The 17,005-nt window shown below is 41.6% G+C and overlaps 1 protein-coding gene across 1 annotated transcript; it reads left to right on the forward strand.

Annotated features, from left to right (window-relative positions):
• The first annotated feature begins 163 nt into the window (after positions 1-163).
• On the forward strand, positions 164-16,997 carry LOC112429941 (uncharacterized). The gene is made up of 12 exons (XM_076887633.1): positions 164-218; positions 524-912; positions 968-1,194; positions 2,374-2,566; positions 3,708-3,806; positions 3,891-3,989; positions 4,458-4,556; positions 4,656-4,754; positions 7,123-7,218; positions 13,276-13,468; positions 15,099-15,230; positions 15,879-16,997. Exons 1-12 carry the CDS (start codon positions 164-166, stop codon positions 16,139-16,141), a joined length of 1,944 nt encoding a protein of 647 aa, XP_076743748.1. The 3' UTR covers positions 16,142-16,997.
• The last annotated feature ends 8 nt before the right edge of the window (positions 16,998-17,005 follow it).

Consider the following 17,005-nt stretch of genomic DNA (forward strand, 5'->3'; position numbering starts at 1 on the left):
GCTGTTCAACCAGTACTCATTACTCAACTGAAAATGACAGTTGTTACTTAAACACGTCTGTTTCAACATATTATGAAATTAGACAAAAAGGCTGTTGCTGTCTTTATATTATGTCACAGTCCAAATATTATAGTTACCATCAATGTATTTAAATCTGTCAAACATGGTGGAGGAGTGTTATGGCACAGGCATGTATGTGCGGCTGTTAGTGGCACGGGGTCAGTGTTCACTGAAGATGTGGTTGCTGATAGAAGTTATAGGGTGAATTCTTAAGTTTACAGCCTTATACTCTGCTAACATTTAGCCAACTGCTTCAAAACTCTCCTAGTGACTAACCAGAGCATGCTGTTCATTTTCTGAAGATGAAATTGGAACAGCCTGAAGACAATCTCAGGACAAAAACCAACCTCCCAGGCTGCAGGAGACTTGGGGTGGGTGAATGACCTAAATAAATATTTTAATAGGTTTGATCAAACGCCCACCACAGCATCGTCCCCCCTGCTGCAATCTCCTTCATCTTCAGGGACCGCCTGTCCTTCATCTCAGGACTTCACACCTCTCAGCTCCCAGCCATCACACCCACCCCAGGCTTCTGTGGACTCCAACATACACACCCCTCCCCCAAAATCCACTCTTTCTATCTCAGCACTTCAAGTGAGGAATGAGCTTCGCAAGATCAAGGTGCAGAAGGCTGCAGGTCCAGATGGCGTCAGCTCCAGGCTCCTGAGATGCTGTGCAGATGAACTGTGTGGCATCCTAGGATATCTGTTCAACCTGAGCCTGTCACTGGGGAAAGTACCACAGCTGTGGAAGACCTCCTGTGGTACCGCTACCAAAGACCTCCCGTCCCAAGGACCTCAGCAGCTACAGGCCGGTAGCCCTGACATCGCATCTGATGAAGACCCTCGAGAGGTTGGTTCTAAACCATCTGCGCTCCCTGGTGAGGTCTTCATTGGATCCGCTGCAGTTTGCTTACCAGCCTGGCATCGGGGTGGAGGACGCCATCATCTACCTCCTGCACCGAGCTCTGACTCACCTGGAGAAGCCTGGAAGCTCTGTGAGGATCATGTTCTTTGATTTCTCCAGTGCTTTCAACACCATCCAGCCACGACTTCTGAGAGACAGGCTGGAGCTATTGGGAGTGGACCACCACATGTCCCAGTGGATACTGGACTACCTCACAGGACGTCCACAGTATGTCAACATCCAGGGAGTGGACATTGAGATAGTGGACTCTTATAGGTACCTGGGTGTTCACCTGAGTAATAAACTGGACTGGAGTCACAACACTGATGCTCTTTACAGGAAGGGTCAGAGCAGACGCTACCTGCTGAGGCGGCTGAGGTCATTTGGAGTCCAGGGAGCGCTTTTAAAGACCTTCTATGACTCTGTGGTGGCATCTGTCATTTTTTACAGTGTGGTTTGTTGGAGCAGCAGTTTATCTGCAGCTGAGAGGAAGAGGTTGGATAAACTCACGAGGAAGGCCAGCATCCAGGTAAGGAAATTTCAAAAAGTTGATTCTGTTCATCTGGATGTAGTGTTTTCAGTGGAAGAAATGTTTTGTCACTCATCCAAGGCACCTAAAAAAGCTCCAGCCGATCCAGGAAAGAAGGTGAAACTGCCGTCTAAGCAAAAACCCTTAGTGATCCCGTATGTATCAGGAGTATCAGAACAATTGGGGCGATCGTGGCTCAAGAGTTGGGAGTTCGCCTTGTAATCAGAAGGTTGCCGGTTCGAGCCCCGGCTTGGACAGTCTCGGTCGTTGTGTCCTTGGGCAAGACACTTCACCCGTTGCCTACTGGTGATGGTCAGAGGGCCCGGTGGCGCCAGTGTCCGGCAGCCTCGCCTCTGTCAGTGCGCCCCAGGGTGGCTGTGGCTACACCGTAGCTGCCATTACCAGTGTGTGAATGTGTGTGTGACAGGATATGTAAAGCGCTTTGGGGTCCTTAGGGACTAGTAAAGCGCTATAAATACAGGCCAGGCCATAATTGAGACACATTTTTTTCTAAACACAGAGTTACTATGGCTTTTAAACCCCAAAACACACTGTGCCAAAAATTGGTTCCACCAACACAAATAGAATAATATAGTGTTCGCTGTTAAGTGCCAGGAGGTTTGCCATGATTTGTACATCTGGGAAACCAAACAAGGTTGCATGGCAATTATCTTGGGGCAAGATAGTAACCCCAAGTTTCTCTCAGATGCATCCAGCGCGCGAAGAATGTGTGTGAACATTAGATAAAAAGGACTTACATAGAAAGCGCTATACAAATACAGGCCATTTACCATTTACCAAAGAGCATGTGCGAATGGGTGTGAGTGCATTTACCATTTACCGTTACCATGATAGTTTACTTGTTATGCACCCCTAAGAGTACCGAAGAAAGAGCCCATACATCTCTATGACAACCGTGTGCCCACCCCTGAAGCCACCCATTCTGCCATCCCAAACCAATCCCACCATCAAGAACAGCGTCCCACAGGGAGCAAGGCTTTGCAAGCCATAGACCCAGATGAACGGATGCCCCCCAGATCCAGCACCTCTGGACAGGGTGCAGGAAACAGGGTTGTTATAAAGGGTTTAACAGAAGTGTTGCATTAATTGTTTAGGAATTATAGAAATTTTTATACTCTTTTAAACCTTTGAGGCTCAAAAGCATTTGGATACATGGCTGCCAAGCAGTTTTGTGGCCATTTAAGACTTTTCCCATAATTATTCTATCAGTAATTAAGCAGAGATATAGAGATAAGTGTTGAACTTACATTTAGTAGATGTCCAGTGAAACCCTTTGTATGAGGTCCAAAGAGATGCTGACACAAGCGAAGGCTAAGATTGAACAAATTACAGAAATTGTAATTGCCAAAACACTTGTGTACCTAACTGTGTGTTGTGTTGCAGACCAGAGCAGCCTTATGATGTCCAGAACCTTAAAGAAGGGTGAATCCTATCAATCAGTGGGTCCTGCCACTGAAGCATTTTTCTTGTTTTCTTTTTAGCCATCCACTCACCCATTCAGGGTCATTGATGGGCTGGAGCCTATCTCACCTCCATGGGGAGAGATGCAGGGTATACCTTGAACAGTCTGCCAATCTGTTACAGTGCTAACACAGAGAGGCAGACAACCATTTACACTTGGCATTGGGTAGCTGTTTACTGGAACACTTAATATGAGTTTTAAGGAGATGTTGATGAAGCAACAGAAGCCATCATTAAATGAAAAACTAAATAAACATATCAGAGAGAGATTAAAAAGTTTTATGAGGAGCCAAAATAACATTTGGGACATTTTCAACCAGAAGGAATATACTAGCCAGCTCAGACAGTTTACAACAAGGTGTACACCACTGGTTACGCTCAAGAACAGGAAGACCAGATTTGAATTTGCCAAAAAATAAAAGAACTTTCACAGCATGGGGAAAAACTATTAGTAATGTTAGTTTATGTGGTTTCCTCAGTAAACTGGGTGAGGTAGCTGACTCCTAATCACAGCGATTTCTCTAGTTTCAAGTAGCCTGGCCCTTTGACCCAGGACCTGTTGGCCTTGCAAGACCCTTCTAAGCAAAAATGATTCCTACTCACCAAACTCTTGGGATCACTCAAGCATTTTGAACCTGAAAAAACACATTTCTTCATGCTTGTGAATAATAAGCTTTAAACTGTAAAAACCTTTGACCTTGATTGTACCTGTTGTATTGTGTTGTTGTAGGATGATCTCACACCATTGCACACGGCAGCTGACGGAGGTCACTATGAATGCGTTAGACTTCTGCTGGATTCTGGCTGTAATGTCAATGCACAAACTAATGTATGCTTGTTTACTTAAATATGCAATTCAAGAGTGGGTTGGCAGTGTTATTTTCATGAATTAATATTTATCTTCTGTCTGTAGAGAAAAATGAATGCTCTCCATTATGTGGCACAGCATGGTCATGACAGAGAGGCCAGCTTGCTGCTGAAGGCAGGAATCAATGTAGATGCTATAAACAATGTAAGCACTGTTAGCTATCTCCGGAAAAAAATAATTATGATAATTCTTTTAAAGTACCCATATGCAAAAGAAATAGAAGAAATTTATAAAAGACTTGCATAAGATTTGGCTTACTTCATATAAGGCTTATATGATTTACTCATGAAAGTGGCCACTTTCTCATTACTTTCATATATTGTTTTAGTAAGTATCCAAAACAAGTTTCATTTATATAATTTATCAAAGGATCTTATATCTGTTTTCACTCTTGTATGCTTTTCACACAAGTTTCACATAACACAAAGCTTTATAAGATTTATATATATCTTTTCCATATGGGTATTCTTACACAGTGGTATGTTAGCATGTTAGCATTTTGGTGCATAAAATGAAGAAGAAATCTAAAATTAGGCAGTAAACACTTGTAAACGTTTTAAAAGTTAATATCATAGAGAGCAGCTTTTTAATACCTGTTTCTCTTTGAAACAGCAACACTGCACACCACTCCACCTGGCTGTTTTCAACAATCACACAAAAGTTGTACGATTGCTTATCGATGCTGGCAGCAACCTGAATGCCACTGACATTGTAAGTACAAAGTTCCACAGCCACATGAACACAATGCATAATAAAATGTCCTATAATACAGTAATTTTACTTAATGGTTGTCTGTCATGTGGGCGACAGAGGCAGCAGACCGCACTACACATTGCCTCAGAACATGGCTGGCATGACCTGGCTGAGATGATGCTGATTTCTAGAGTTAGTCTCAGTCTAACTGATAAGGTACCACACACAGCTTCACACAGAATATTATGTACACTGCTCAAAACAATAAATGGAGTACTAAAGTCACACATCAGACCTTAAAAAATATTCATGTTACTTTGACGTACGTTTTGAAATTCATTGAAAACAAGAAGGGGTCAGGGGTCACAAAGGTCAGTGAAAACCATAATCATCAGCCTTTTGAAGGCTGGATGAGATGGTGGATGGTGGTGGGGGGATCTCCTCCCAGATTTGGATGAGGGATTCAGGTGTGTGAAACATGAGGGCCAGGCAGTGACATCAGTGTCTTCATCATTATATAATTGCCAGGTCACTGGGTATTGCCCTGCAACACAAACCCAGGACCGAGTGCATTAAGACAAGCTCTGAGGATTTCATCCCAGCAGTACAGGGTACTGTTGGCTAGCATGGTTAATGATAAAGGAGCTTTACACAACATAATTTACCAATTCAAACCTGCATACACGCAATTCTATCTAGCATTCACACTGCGATGAACTTTCAGCTCTGGCCTGTCTCCTACTATCTGCTCCTCACTCTTCAGACTGTGCTGGGAAACACAGGCTACGTCCACACTAAAATTTGAAAATGGCGTTTTTGTCTGAAAACGTTCCGCGTCCACACTATCGTTTTCAGTCGTTTTCACAGAGTTGTGCGTCCACATTGAAACAGCCGAAAACGCTTCCGTTCCAGTCCTGCGCATGCGTGAAACGCAAGAAGATTCGGCCTGCCTCATTTCCTTCTGCCATTTATTTACTTTTCCGGCTCTTTGAAACGTCGCGGCAAATGTTGAGGAAAAGCACAGAGTTTTTTAAATGGACTAACAATGAGGTGGAGTTGTTGCTGCGAGTAACACAAAAGTACAAAGTTGCAAAAGCGAGTGAGAGTTAAAGAATTTGAAGAAAAGCTCTGGAGCACGTACAGACTGATATTAATCTTTAATAGCGCTGTCAAAACTGAGAGCAAACAAAACAAACGCTGTATAATGCCCTCCGCTATCTTAGTTTGATTGGTCACATGACTGCATCACATCACTAAAATGTGTCATCGTTTTTGAAAAGGCTCGGGATTCGCTGTCCACACTGCAACACGAAAACGGCTTTGGATAGCGTTTTCAAAACGCTGCGTTTTCCTTCACCGAAAACGGCGTCTCAGTGTGGACATGGCCACAGTGTAACCTGGATGTGCTGCAGGTACTCTCTCATCAAACCAGTACTGACGAGGATATCAAAAAGCAATTCTAGGAGAGAATAATGGTCTGTCCCATCACCTGCAGAATCATTTACTTTATGGAGATTGTCTTGGAACTGTAAGAGCAGTTTGGCGAGGAAGAACAGCTAGCAGGTCCAGCGAGCATGTGGTGTGGAGGTTAGCTGGATAACTCAAAGTCAGTCAGTTAAATCGAACAACACATTTATTTGATGTTAGCAACATAAGACCATACAAGCCAAGTCTCCACGGCTCTACTCTGTCCGTACGTACATGTGCGGAGATGGGTAGTCACCGGCGCCAGCCCGTTACAAAGGTATGGTTTCTCTCAGAACAGACACACAAGCATGTAATGGCTGCCACACTATACTCACACACCCACTACGAGACTCCCCCAACTACTACAGTTGTTAAAAGTCCGCTTGTTCATTGTAACTGTTTATACTACGTTACCCATGATGCACCTCGGTATCTGTACTTCCGGTTGGGAACGTGTTCAGCGCAGTTCTGCACAGATGAGAGGTGTGTCGGAGGATAACGTATTTACTTGCATTCCTGTATGACCACACACACCCATATACACACTCACACCCCCTTTACCTGCATGTGAATACTGTAATGCCTCCCTACCAACGCTGTACATCCTGTTGATGTCATCTGCCACCTCCTTAGTAAAGTAGGGCAACCCCCTCTAGTGGTGCTATAACACAGTAAGGTTTGTCTTGGAACGTCTTCAGTACACCTGTTTGATTTGCACCAAAAAAAGGTGAAATTAATTGATTCACTTACACTTCCGAAGACGACAGCTTGATATCCGTAAAGTTTAACTTGTGGTTGATGATCAAGTGTTCCTTTACTTTTTTGAGCTGTGTATTTCACATTGTACACTAACAAATAAAAACAGTTTTCAGTTGGTGCATTGATCCTTCTATATCATATTAATTAAGATCTTTGTTACGCTAGTCTTAAGTAGAATATTTATCTTTTTTCACACCATTTGAAACCTTGATGCGTAGTTCACTTTTTCTTTGTCCGGACAAAGTTAATCTTGTAGCACAGCATCATGATAACTGTTTTAGTATAGATTCAGATCTATGACACTCATAGCTGTGTCTTCTAACAAAGCAATGCTTTTCTGGCCATCTAATGTACACAGCAGGGAAAAACATGTCTGGAAGTGGCAGCAAGAGGAAACCATGTCGTCCTGGTGGACATGATAATTAAAGCTGACCGTTTTTCTAAATGGGAGAAGGTAAGTGTTGCTAACGCTATATTAATACTAAATACACTCTCCTTATATGAAATCTGTGCTCATATTCGATAAATACATTTTCACTCTTTTCCAGCGTATCAGCACCCATGTCCTGTTGAGTTTTTCACATTATATACATATTAATTGTTTTGGATTTTGTAATAAAAAAAAAATCCTGGCATACAGGCATAGTTATAAAGAACGAGAACAACTCAGAGCATACACTATGACTAGGTCTCCAAGATGCTTAAAACATAAGAAATCAGGAAGGGGCATGTAAAGGAATTTCTTTTACTTATGTATTAATCACATTATTTTATTGTATGATGCCTTGGTGCCACTGGATTTTAACATGTCTCACACTCATACAGTAAGACAAATGGTGGGGGTGTAGTAAGGAAGTTGGGGGAAGCAGAAAACTCCACAGGAAGAGTCTTTTGTGTCTTTGAGGACTCTGGGAGGCAGCAAGGGAGTGTGAAACAGCTGTGTACTGCCTTTTGTTCCTGGAGATATTTAACTGAGAGCCATGCTGGGCTCAGGGAGACTCTGCTGACCGTCTGTCCCGCGGTCATGCAGGGACTTCATCAAGCTTGGTTGTCTGTTCTTTGTGTGTTTGATTAAAGAATGTTAGCTACCGCTCACCGCTCGTCTGCAGGCTTTATTTAAATGGAAAACTTCCACAACAGCCAACAAAAAGCTTTTTGCTAAAAAAAAGATTCAGAGCAGAAGTTTTTTGCACTGCATTTTAAAATGAAAACATATTGCATTTATTTACAATTAAAGACACAGAGCAGAAAGTGTGTTACTGTTTTACATCCACAGACACACAAGAAAAGAAGCAGGCAACATGAGGTCAAGTTATGGCAATTTTATTTGTGTGTTTCAGTTTTTAAAAAACAAGCAAACGTCCCAAGAAGAAGGATGGGGTGAAAGAAAGGTGGAGATTTTAACATTAGGAGGAAGAAACTATTGATGCTGCTGGGTCAGTTCTTTCTCAGCAGTCTGCTCCAGAATCCCCTCCTGTCCTCGGCTTGCTTTTCTTTTTCTTTTGCCTTCAGTTCGTTTAAGGTCTTGTTGAGCTGCTCCTCGGCATCTTTAAATTTTTCTTTCAGCTGCTGTTTGGCCAGTTTCCCTTTGTGTTTGAGGAGCTCTTTAGCTTCCTTTTTGTGCTTTCGCATTTCTTTCAGTGCGTCTTTGCAGTCTTTCTTGGTCACCGTCATTTCTTTCTTGAATACCTTCACCTCAATTTTCTCTTCTGCAAGTTCTTCTTGCACTTTCATCAGTTCCTTCTTCATGTTTTCATTGTGACTCTTTGTATCTTCCATTTCTTTCTTTGCTTCCTGTATTTTAATTTTCTCTTCCTCCAACACTTTTTGAGCTTCCAACAATTCTTTCTTCAAATTTTCAATCTCATTTTCTGCCTCATCTTTACGTCTTTTCTCCTCTTCAAGTTGTTGCTTTACATGCAGTAATTCCTTCCTTAGTGTTTCAGCTTCAGCTGTTACATTTGCAGCTTCTTGAGTTGCCAACTGCATTTTCTTTTTTCCCTCTTCAAAAGCTTCCTGCACCTCCTGTAATTCCTGCATCACATTTCCTGCCTCCTTCTTTGCAGTTTGATATTTATTGTTGGCTTCTTGTGCTGTGCTTTTCTCTTCCTCCAATGCTTTTTGAGCTTCCAACAGTTCTTTCTTCATCTTTTCATTCTCCTTTTCTGCCTGTTGTTTTCCCATTTTCTCTCCTTTAAGTTTGAGACCCACATGCAGTAATTCCTGCAATACTACATCAGTTTCAAACTTTGAATCTTTAGCTTCTCCTCTTGATTTTTCTGCCTCTTCTTTTAATTTGATATTTTCAGCCTGTATCATTTGAAGTTCTTCTTGCAGGTTAATCAGCTGTACTGAATTGTGAGGTGAAGCACTCGCCGATCCTCTTCTCGTTCTCCCTCGATTCATTTTGGCCTTTTAAACAAAGGAGCCAACGTTTTGTAGAGGAGTGAAGTGAAGTTTTCGATGTTTCTTCGTCAACTGTCGTTTGTCCTGCACAGAGATGCTGCTGTAGATGTGTCTCTAGCTGTGTCTGGATACAATGAAACATGCTGGAACTAAGTGCTTGTGTTGCACAGTTCTACTGAACATTCCATTTCATGCATGCTCCGCCCACATGGTCAGGAATGTCAGGTGCTGCATCGCCAAAGGCTGCTCCCGTTGCCTAGCAATAACAGCTGTTTACTTTTGGGGTCTGGTTCATTATTTAATAAAGAAAACATGTCCAAGTATTGGGTGCTGAGGCTCAGCGCATATTCTAGCCTGCTGTGTGGGTGGGCAGCTAGAAATCACTGGTGGGCAACATGAGTGAGGAGAAAACTGGAGCAGCCAAGCAGGGAGCTGCAGGTTGCTGGTTTGAGTCTCTGTTCAGATGCTGGTGTCTCCTCTCTCTGAGATGTCTGCAAACAGTCCCAGATAAAACAATAAGGATAATAAACAAACACGTGACTAAAATAACAGTTATGACTCTGATGTGTTTCATGTGTAGCAGGATGGCCTCTATACAGCAGTCGCTGCAAGCATCCACATCGCCACACTCACTTTTCTTTAAGCAGGCGTGCTGGGCTCCTCCTAAGCAAAGTTTGAAACTTCATTTCCTTCATGCTGGTGAACTTTTTACCAAATATTTTCATCAAAGCTTCTCCATCACTGACAGGGATTGTTTGGATCTTCACACTCATCTCCACCAACCCTAAAAAATGAGTCTCACTTTGCTCATATAATGCCAGGAGTGTCTCCATATTCCACAAAAGTCTGTGCAAACATGTAACAGTATCCCATATTCATATGAATATTATTGATATTATAACAAAAGCTGTCACCAACACAATTGTCACAAGTGCTTTTTTTTATTAGTTATTGCAAATGCTTGATTGCAGTTCTTGCTAGATGACAAAACCACGTATTAGGTTTAGAAGGAAATGACTTTTTCTACATGAGGTAAAGTTGGAGCTGTTTCCCCAAACTAAATGAAATCATCATTTGAAAAACTACAATCTGTATTTACTCTGAACATCTGTGTTAACATTTGAAATTGGAAACATGTAAGTGTAACAAACATGTTAAAACATAAGAAATCAGGAAGGGGCATGTAAAGGAATTTCTTTTACTTATGTATTAATCACATTATTTTATTGTATGATGCCTTGGTGCCACTGGATTTTAACATGTCTCACACTCATACAGTAAGACAAATGGTGGGGGTGTAGTAAGGAAGTTGGGGGAAGCAGAAAACTCCACAGGAAGAGTCTTTTGTGTCTTTGAGGACTCTGGGAGGCAGCAAGGGAGTGTGAAACAGCTGTGTACTGCCTTTTGTTCCTGGAGATATTTAACTGAGAGCCATGCTGGGCTCAGACTCTGCTGACCGTCTGTCCCGCGGTCATGCAGGGACTTCATCAAGCTTGGTTGTCTGTTCTTTGTGTGTTTGATTAAAGAATGTTAGCTACCGCACACCGCTCGTCTGCAGCTTTATTTAAATGGAAAACTTCCACAACAGGCAAAAAAAAGCTTTTTGCTAAAAAAAAGATTCAGAGCAGAAGTTTTTTGCACTGCATTTTAAAATGAAAACATATTGCATTTATTTACAATTAAAGACACAGAGCAGAAAGTGTGTTACTGTTTTACATCCACAGACACACAAGAAAAGAAGCAGGCAACATGAAGTCAAGTTATGGCAATTTTATTTGTGCATTTCAGTTTTTAAAAAACAAGCAAACGTCCCAAGAAGAAGGATGGGGTGAAAGAAAGGTGGAGATTTTAACATTAGGAGGAAGAAACTATTGATGCTGCTGGGTCAGTTCTTTCTCAGCAGTCTGCTCCAGAATCCCCTCCTGTCCTCAGCTTGCTTTTCTTTTTCTTTTGCCTTCAGTTCGTTTAAGGTCTTGTTGAGCTGCTCCTCGGCATCTTTAAATTTTTCTTTCAGCTGCTGTTTGGCCAGTTTCCCTTTGTGTTTGAGGAGCTCTTTAGCTTCCTTTTTGTGCTTTCGCATTTCTTTCAGTGCGTCTTTGCAGTCTTTCTTGGTCACCGTCATTTCTTTCTTGAATACCTTCACCTCAATTTTCTCTTCTGCAAGTTCTTCTTGCACTTTCATCAGTTCCTTCTTCATGTTTTCATTGTGACTCTTTGTATCTTCCATTTCTTTCTTTGCTTCCTGTATTTTAATTTTCTCTTCCTCCAACACTTTTTGAGCTTCCAACAATTCTTTCTTCAAATTTTCAATCTCATTTTCTGCCTCATCTTTACGTCTTTTCTCCTCTTCAAGTTGTTGCTTTACATGCAGTAATTCCTTCCTTAGTGTTTCAGCTTCAGCTGTTACATTTGCAGCGTCTTGTGTTGCCAACTGCATTTTCTTTTTTCCCTCTTCAAAAGCTTCCTGCACCTCCTGTAATTCCTGCATCACATTTCCTGCCTCCTTCTTTGCAGTTTGATATTTATTGTTGGCTTCTTGTGCTGTGCTTTTCTCTTCCTCCAATGCTTTTTGAGCTTCCAACAGTTCTTTCTTCATCTTTTCATTCTCCTTTTCTGCCTGTTGTTTTCCCATTTTCTCTCCTTTAAGTTTGAGACCCACATGCAGTAATTCCTGCAATACTACATCAGTTTCAAACTTTGAATCTTTAGCTTCTCCTCTTGATTTTTCTGCCTCTTCTTTTAATTTGATATTTTCAGCCTGTATCATTTGAAGTTCTTCTTGCAGGTTAATCAGCTGTACTGAATTGTGAGGTGAAGCACTCGCCGATCCTCTTCTCGTTCTCCCTCGATTCATTTTGGCCTTTTAAACAAAGGAGCCAACGTTTTGTAGAGGAGTGAAGTGAAGTTTTCGATGTTTCTTCGTCAACTGTCGTTTGTCCTGCACAGAGATGCTGCTGTAGATGTGTCTCTAGCTGTGTCTGGATACAATGAAACATGCTGGAACTAAGTGCTTGTGTTGCACAGTTCTACTGAACATTCCATTTCATGCATGCTCCGCCCACATGGTCAGGAATGTCAGGTGCTGCATCGCCAAAGGCTGCTCCCGTTGCCTAGCAATAACAGCTGTTTACTTTTGGGGTCTGGTTCATTATTTAATAAAGAAAACATGTCCAAGTATTGGGTGCTGAGGCTCAGCGCATATTCTAGCCTGCTGTGTGGGTGGGCAGCTAGAAATCACTGGTGGGCAACATGAGTGAGGAGAAAACTGGAGCAGCCAAGCAGGGAGCTGCAGGTTGCTGGTTTGAGTCTCTGTTCAGATGCTGGTGTCTCCTCTCTCTGAGATGTCTGCAAACAGTCCCAGATAAAACAATAAGGATAATAAACAAACACGTGACTAAAATAACAGTTATGACTCTGATGTGTTTCATGTGTAGCAGGATGGCCTCTATACAGCAGTCGCTGCAAGCATCCACATCGCCACACTCACTTTTCTTTAAGCAGGCGTGCTGGGCTCCTCCTAAGCAAAGTTTGAAACTTCATTTCCTTCATGCTGGTGAACTTTTTACCAAATATTTTCATCAAAGCTTCTCCATCACTGACAGGGATTGTTTGGATCTTCACACTCATCTCCACCAACCCTAAAAAATGAGTCTCACTTTGCTCATATAATGCCAGGAGTGTCTCCATATTCCACAAAAGTCTGTGCAAACATGTAACAGTATCCCATATTCATATGAATATTATTGATATTATAACAAAAGCTGTCACCAACACAATTGTCCCAAGTGCTTTTTTTTATTAGTTATTGCAAATGCTTGATTGCAGTTCTTGCTAGATGACAAAACCACGTATTAGGTTTAGAAGGAAATGACTTTTGGAGGTAGCAAGGGAGTGTGAAGCTTAAGGTGTAAAACAGCTGTGTACTGCCTTTTGTTCCTGGAGAAGGTATTTAACAAACCAGCTAAGTATCTTGTAAATTCTTTGTGCTAGTTTTAAAAGCAAGAGGTACTGAGAGTTTGTTTTCTTTGTACATCATATGCATAAAACGTGATAACATCCTTTTAACTTCGAACGACTCACAAAACTTTCTCCCTGTTGAATTCAGGATCACGGGGGATGTGAGCAGGTAAGAAGACCTCTGAGCTTCAAACAGGACCATCAGCCAGAGACACAGCACTTCCGTTCTGTCTTATGGACCCTCGCCACAAAGCATCTGTGTTATGGGGAGTGGAAGATTCTCGCTCAGCATTGGGACTTTAGTGAAGCACATATACAAGCTATAGAACAACAGTGGACAGGTGAGCAGTGCTGAGTTCCTAAAAAAATTATTGACAGTTTTATTGCTATTTTTATTACCTTTTTTGTACTTGTTGGGTTTTTTCATATATATATATATATATATATATCTTTACACAGGAAATCATACAAGTTTGAAAAACTGTAATATAAGGCCTGTAATGTCCAGAACCATAGAAGCACTGTTTCATGGGTCCAGTGATTTTATTGAAAATAAATTCTCAAATTTGGCACTGACTGATTCACTCTACAGCATTCTGAGTACCTGAGGTGATTAACTCTGGTCTAGGTCAATTTTAACCCAGATCAAGAATTCTTTCTACAATTCTACTACAACAAATGAACTACAGATCTATTTAGAATATATGGATAGTCTGACATGAGTAAATGGATGCTTAATCCTTAATATTTCAGAGAGCAGATGGTGTTGTTTTTCTTTTGTTTTTTTTACAACATCACTTTTTTGTAGAAAAACGTCTATTATCATACAATATCTTGTCTTATAATGATGACCTGAAGCACAACTACAACTGCCTATACCTGATACCTGAATCTTGGTTAACCAGAGAGATAAAAGCCAGGAGAATAAACCAGATGTTCTCCACTGAACTACCCAAAGTATAGTCTGAATGGCAGCAGAACAAAATGAGAACAGCCCCGCCAACGCTGGAGACAGAGCAATACTGAAGAGTATATGTAAGAAGGATGCAACACATAACAGAAATGCTCAGTGCCTAGTGGATCTAAGAGCAGACTGCAACAACCTCCCTGAAAGGATCCAGTAACCATCACAGTGGCAGACATGTCAAGCAGAGGGATTGGACAGCACCATTCCCTGCCATGTTTAACACCTACTGGATAGGGAAGCTAACAAGCTAACTCCATTAGCATCCTGCAGCACAAATGAACCAGGTGCTAATGGTTGAGACCCACCCGGAATGTCTAACCGAAGGCTGTCCTGATCCCCAAGGATCCCAAGAAGGGGCCGGTCCCATCCAACTACTGGCCAATAACTTGGCTAAACTGCCCACCAGATTGCCCTCCTCCTGAATGGTAGATACTGTACCTCCGTCCATCCAAACCCACACTTGTCCTTGTTGGACATAGTTGGATATAATTGCTAATCTTTCTCTTTGGGTAGATTGGTCCTCCAACCAAGAGCAGTCTCTCCAAGATGACAGCAGTTTGCAACATGGATTGTAATAAGTTTTTCAGCTTTTGTACACTGTTGCAAGAGTTACATTCTGGGCACAGCTTTTTTCTTTAATTCCAAATGCCAGATCTTTGACACCTTGCTTTTAAACTCTATTTGACTTTTAACCTGTTGAACCTTTTTTTTAATTTAAAGTTGAACTTTAAATAAAATATTAAATTATATAAAATAAAATATTGTTTCATTTTGTTGGAGCACTTAAAATGTAAGATATCAGGATGTCATTCAGCTTTGCTTACTGGCCAAGTACCTCGCTTGCTTAACGCTGGTCTGTGGTTACAATACAGACCCAGTGGACTATATGAACTAGTTAGTTACTGTGATTCTATAAATGTTCTGATGGTATAAGAACCGTCTACAGTGACTGTGTTTAACTAAAAGTTCAGATGGATAATGCTTGATATAAATCTAAATTGAAGGTAAGAAAAGCTTCAAAGATCATGGTCACCGGATGCTGTTAATCTGGCTTCATGGAGTGCTCGTAGCTGGAGAAAACCCTACCAAAGGCCTCTATGAGGGGTTGGTGGAAATCTCCCGGACAGATTTGGCAGGTGAGCTAATCAGGGAGGTCACTTCCTTTCACTGGTCAGACTATTTGTCAGTTTTAACAGTCATACAATATTAGTTAACAATATTTCTCCACAGAAAGACCAATAATGCCGTAAGACTGTTTTTCTGTTTGTTCACTGGAATGTGTCTACTTTTTTTTCTTTTCTCTGTTTTCCTCTTCTGGTTTGTTATCCAGAGTTCATCCGACAGAAGGCAAACTCCCAGACCAGCTCTCCTAAATTGTGCTGCGTAATGTGACGGCAACAAGTTTATGCTTATCATCGAGCTATTGTGTTAGCTTTGTTAAAACTTTCTTTATTTAAAGAAATAAAAATGTTATTTTCTATAAATAAAATTACATGATTTGAATTGTGAGTCACATAATGGTTTACATTTTTTAATGAAAGATAGGTGTGTAGCAGCCAGGGGAAAGTTGCTCTCTATTTATTTCTTTTTTTTTTGCCGTGCAATTTTGTCAGGTTTTCTCTACTGCAGCACTTGAACTGTGTTTACCTAGAAGGGCTGTAACAACAGCCTTGCACTGCTGCAGATTTCCATGTGCTGCATCCCATGCCAGTTATCCACACACAAAGAAAGGACAAGACAAGCTGCCCCTAACCTACCCAAAATGCCCCACGCCTGCTGCTTAGGTGTGGGATTTTGCTTCCCCCAAAGGTCCTTGAGGTTCCTGAGATTCCCTAAAGCGCAGATCGTACCTCCCAACATGGGCCAGCTCGCTCCACATGATAGTGCATCCGAGGAGGCGTGGACCTCCCTGCGGAGGCGTGGACCCCCCCTGCGCATGGAGAGACCAAACCATGAAACTGGCGACTCCGGGCACTGGTGCTCCATACTCCTTGCAGGCCCCCTGCATCCCAGACCCCAAACCCCAAGACCCTCACACCAACACTAGTTCACTGGATCTAAGACAGAGCCCAGCTCCTAACAAAAAGCGCCCCTCACAATGATGCTTTACAACACTGCATCTGATGTTTTGTGTTGCACTTGATGTTGTAAGGCTTGGATGCAGCTGCTTGGCCATATAAACCCATTCCATGAAGCCCTCTATGCACTGTTGTCGAGCTAATCTGTAGGCCACATGAAGTTAATATTTGCCTCTCTGCCCTTTGTCCTCCCCTCAAACCGGCTGTCACTCCCTAAGCCGTGGTCTGCTGGAGGTTTCTTCCTGTTAAAATGGAGTTCTTCCTCCACACTGACTCCAGGTGCTTGTTAACAGGGGCTCATCTTACTGTTGGGGTTTATTGTAGGGTCTTTATCTTAAACATAAAGCACCATGAGGCGACTGTTGTTTGGATTTGGTACTGTATAAACAAAATTAAAGTGACAGTCCAAAATAAAGTCATTTTAATGAAATTCTTATTTACTCATTGTGAATAAAGTACAGCAGTACATAACACATTTGATTGATGATTGGTGGTTGATTTATTTAAACTAATATAATCATCCTGCTGCAAGCAGGTTTCTGTAAGTCAGAGTAAATCAATTTGTTGATCAATTATTAATTCTTGTACTAACAGAGAGAGCAAACCCCAAGTTAGCAGTTCAGTCAACAGTAAAGCAACATGGAGCAAAGGCGGTGTGCATTTCACTTACTCTTTTGACTGGCCTTACTCTTACTTTGAGGAGAGTAATACTGGGAAAATAATATTGTTTTTCTCACTGAAAGCCATTTCCACTCTGTTTGACTGTTACTTAAGTAGATTAACCTTTGGTTTTATATCTTTTTGTCAGGAAAATACTAGTACAAGACTGAGTT

The sequence above is a fragment of the Maylandia zebra genome, linkage group LG1 (assembly GCF_041146795.1).
Source record: "Maylandia zebra isolate NMK-2024a linkage group LG1, Mzebra_GT3a, whole genome shotgun sequence".
NCBI lineage: Eukaryota > Metazoa > Chordata > Actinopteri > Cichliformes > Cichlidae > Maylandia > Maylandia zebra.

What these genes read in the sequence shown, in the direction of transcription:
- LOC112429941 (XM_076887633.1), top strand. Translation starts at nt 164, where the DNA reads ATGGTGGAGGAGTGTTATGGCACAGGCATGTATGTGCGGCTGTTAGTG. An exon ending in GACAGGGTGCAGGAAACAGG is followed by an intron (nt 2,567 to 3,707) that starts GTTGTTATAAAG and finishes GTGTTGTTGTAG; the next exon opens with GATGATCTCACACCATTGCA. An exon ending in ACCTGAATGCCACTGACATT is followed by an intron (nt 4,557 to 4,655) that starts GTAAGTACAAAG and finishes TGTGGGCGACAG; the next exon opens with AGGCAGCAGACCGCACTACA.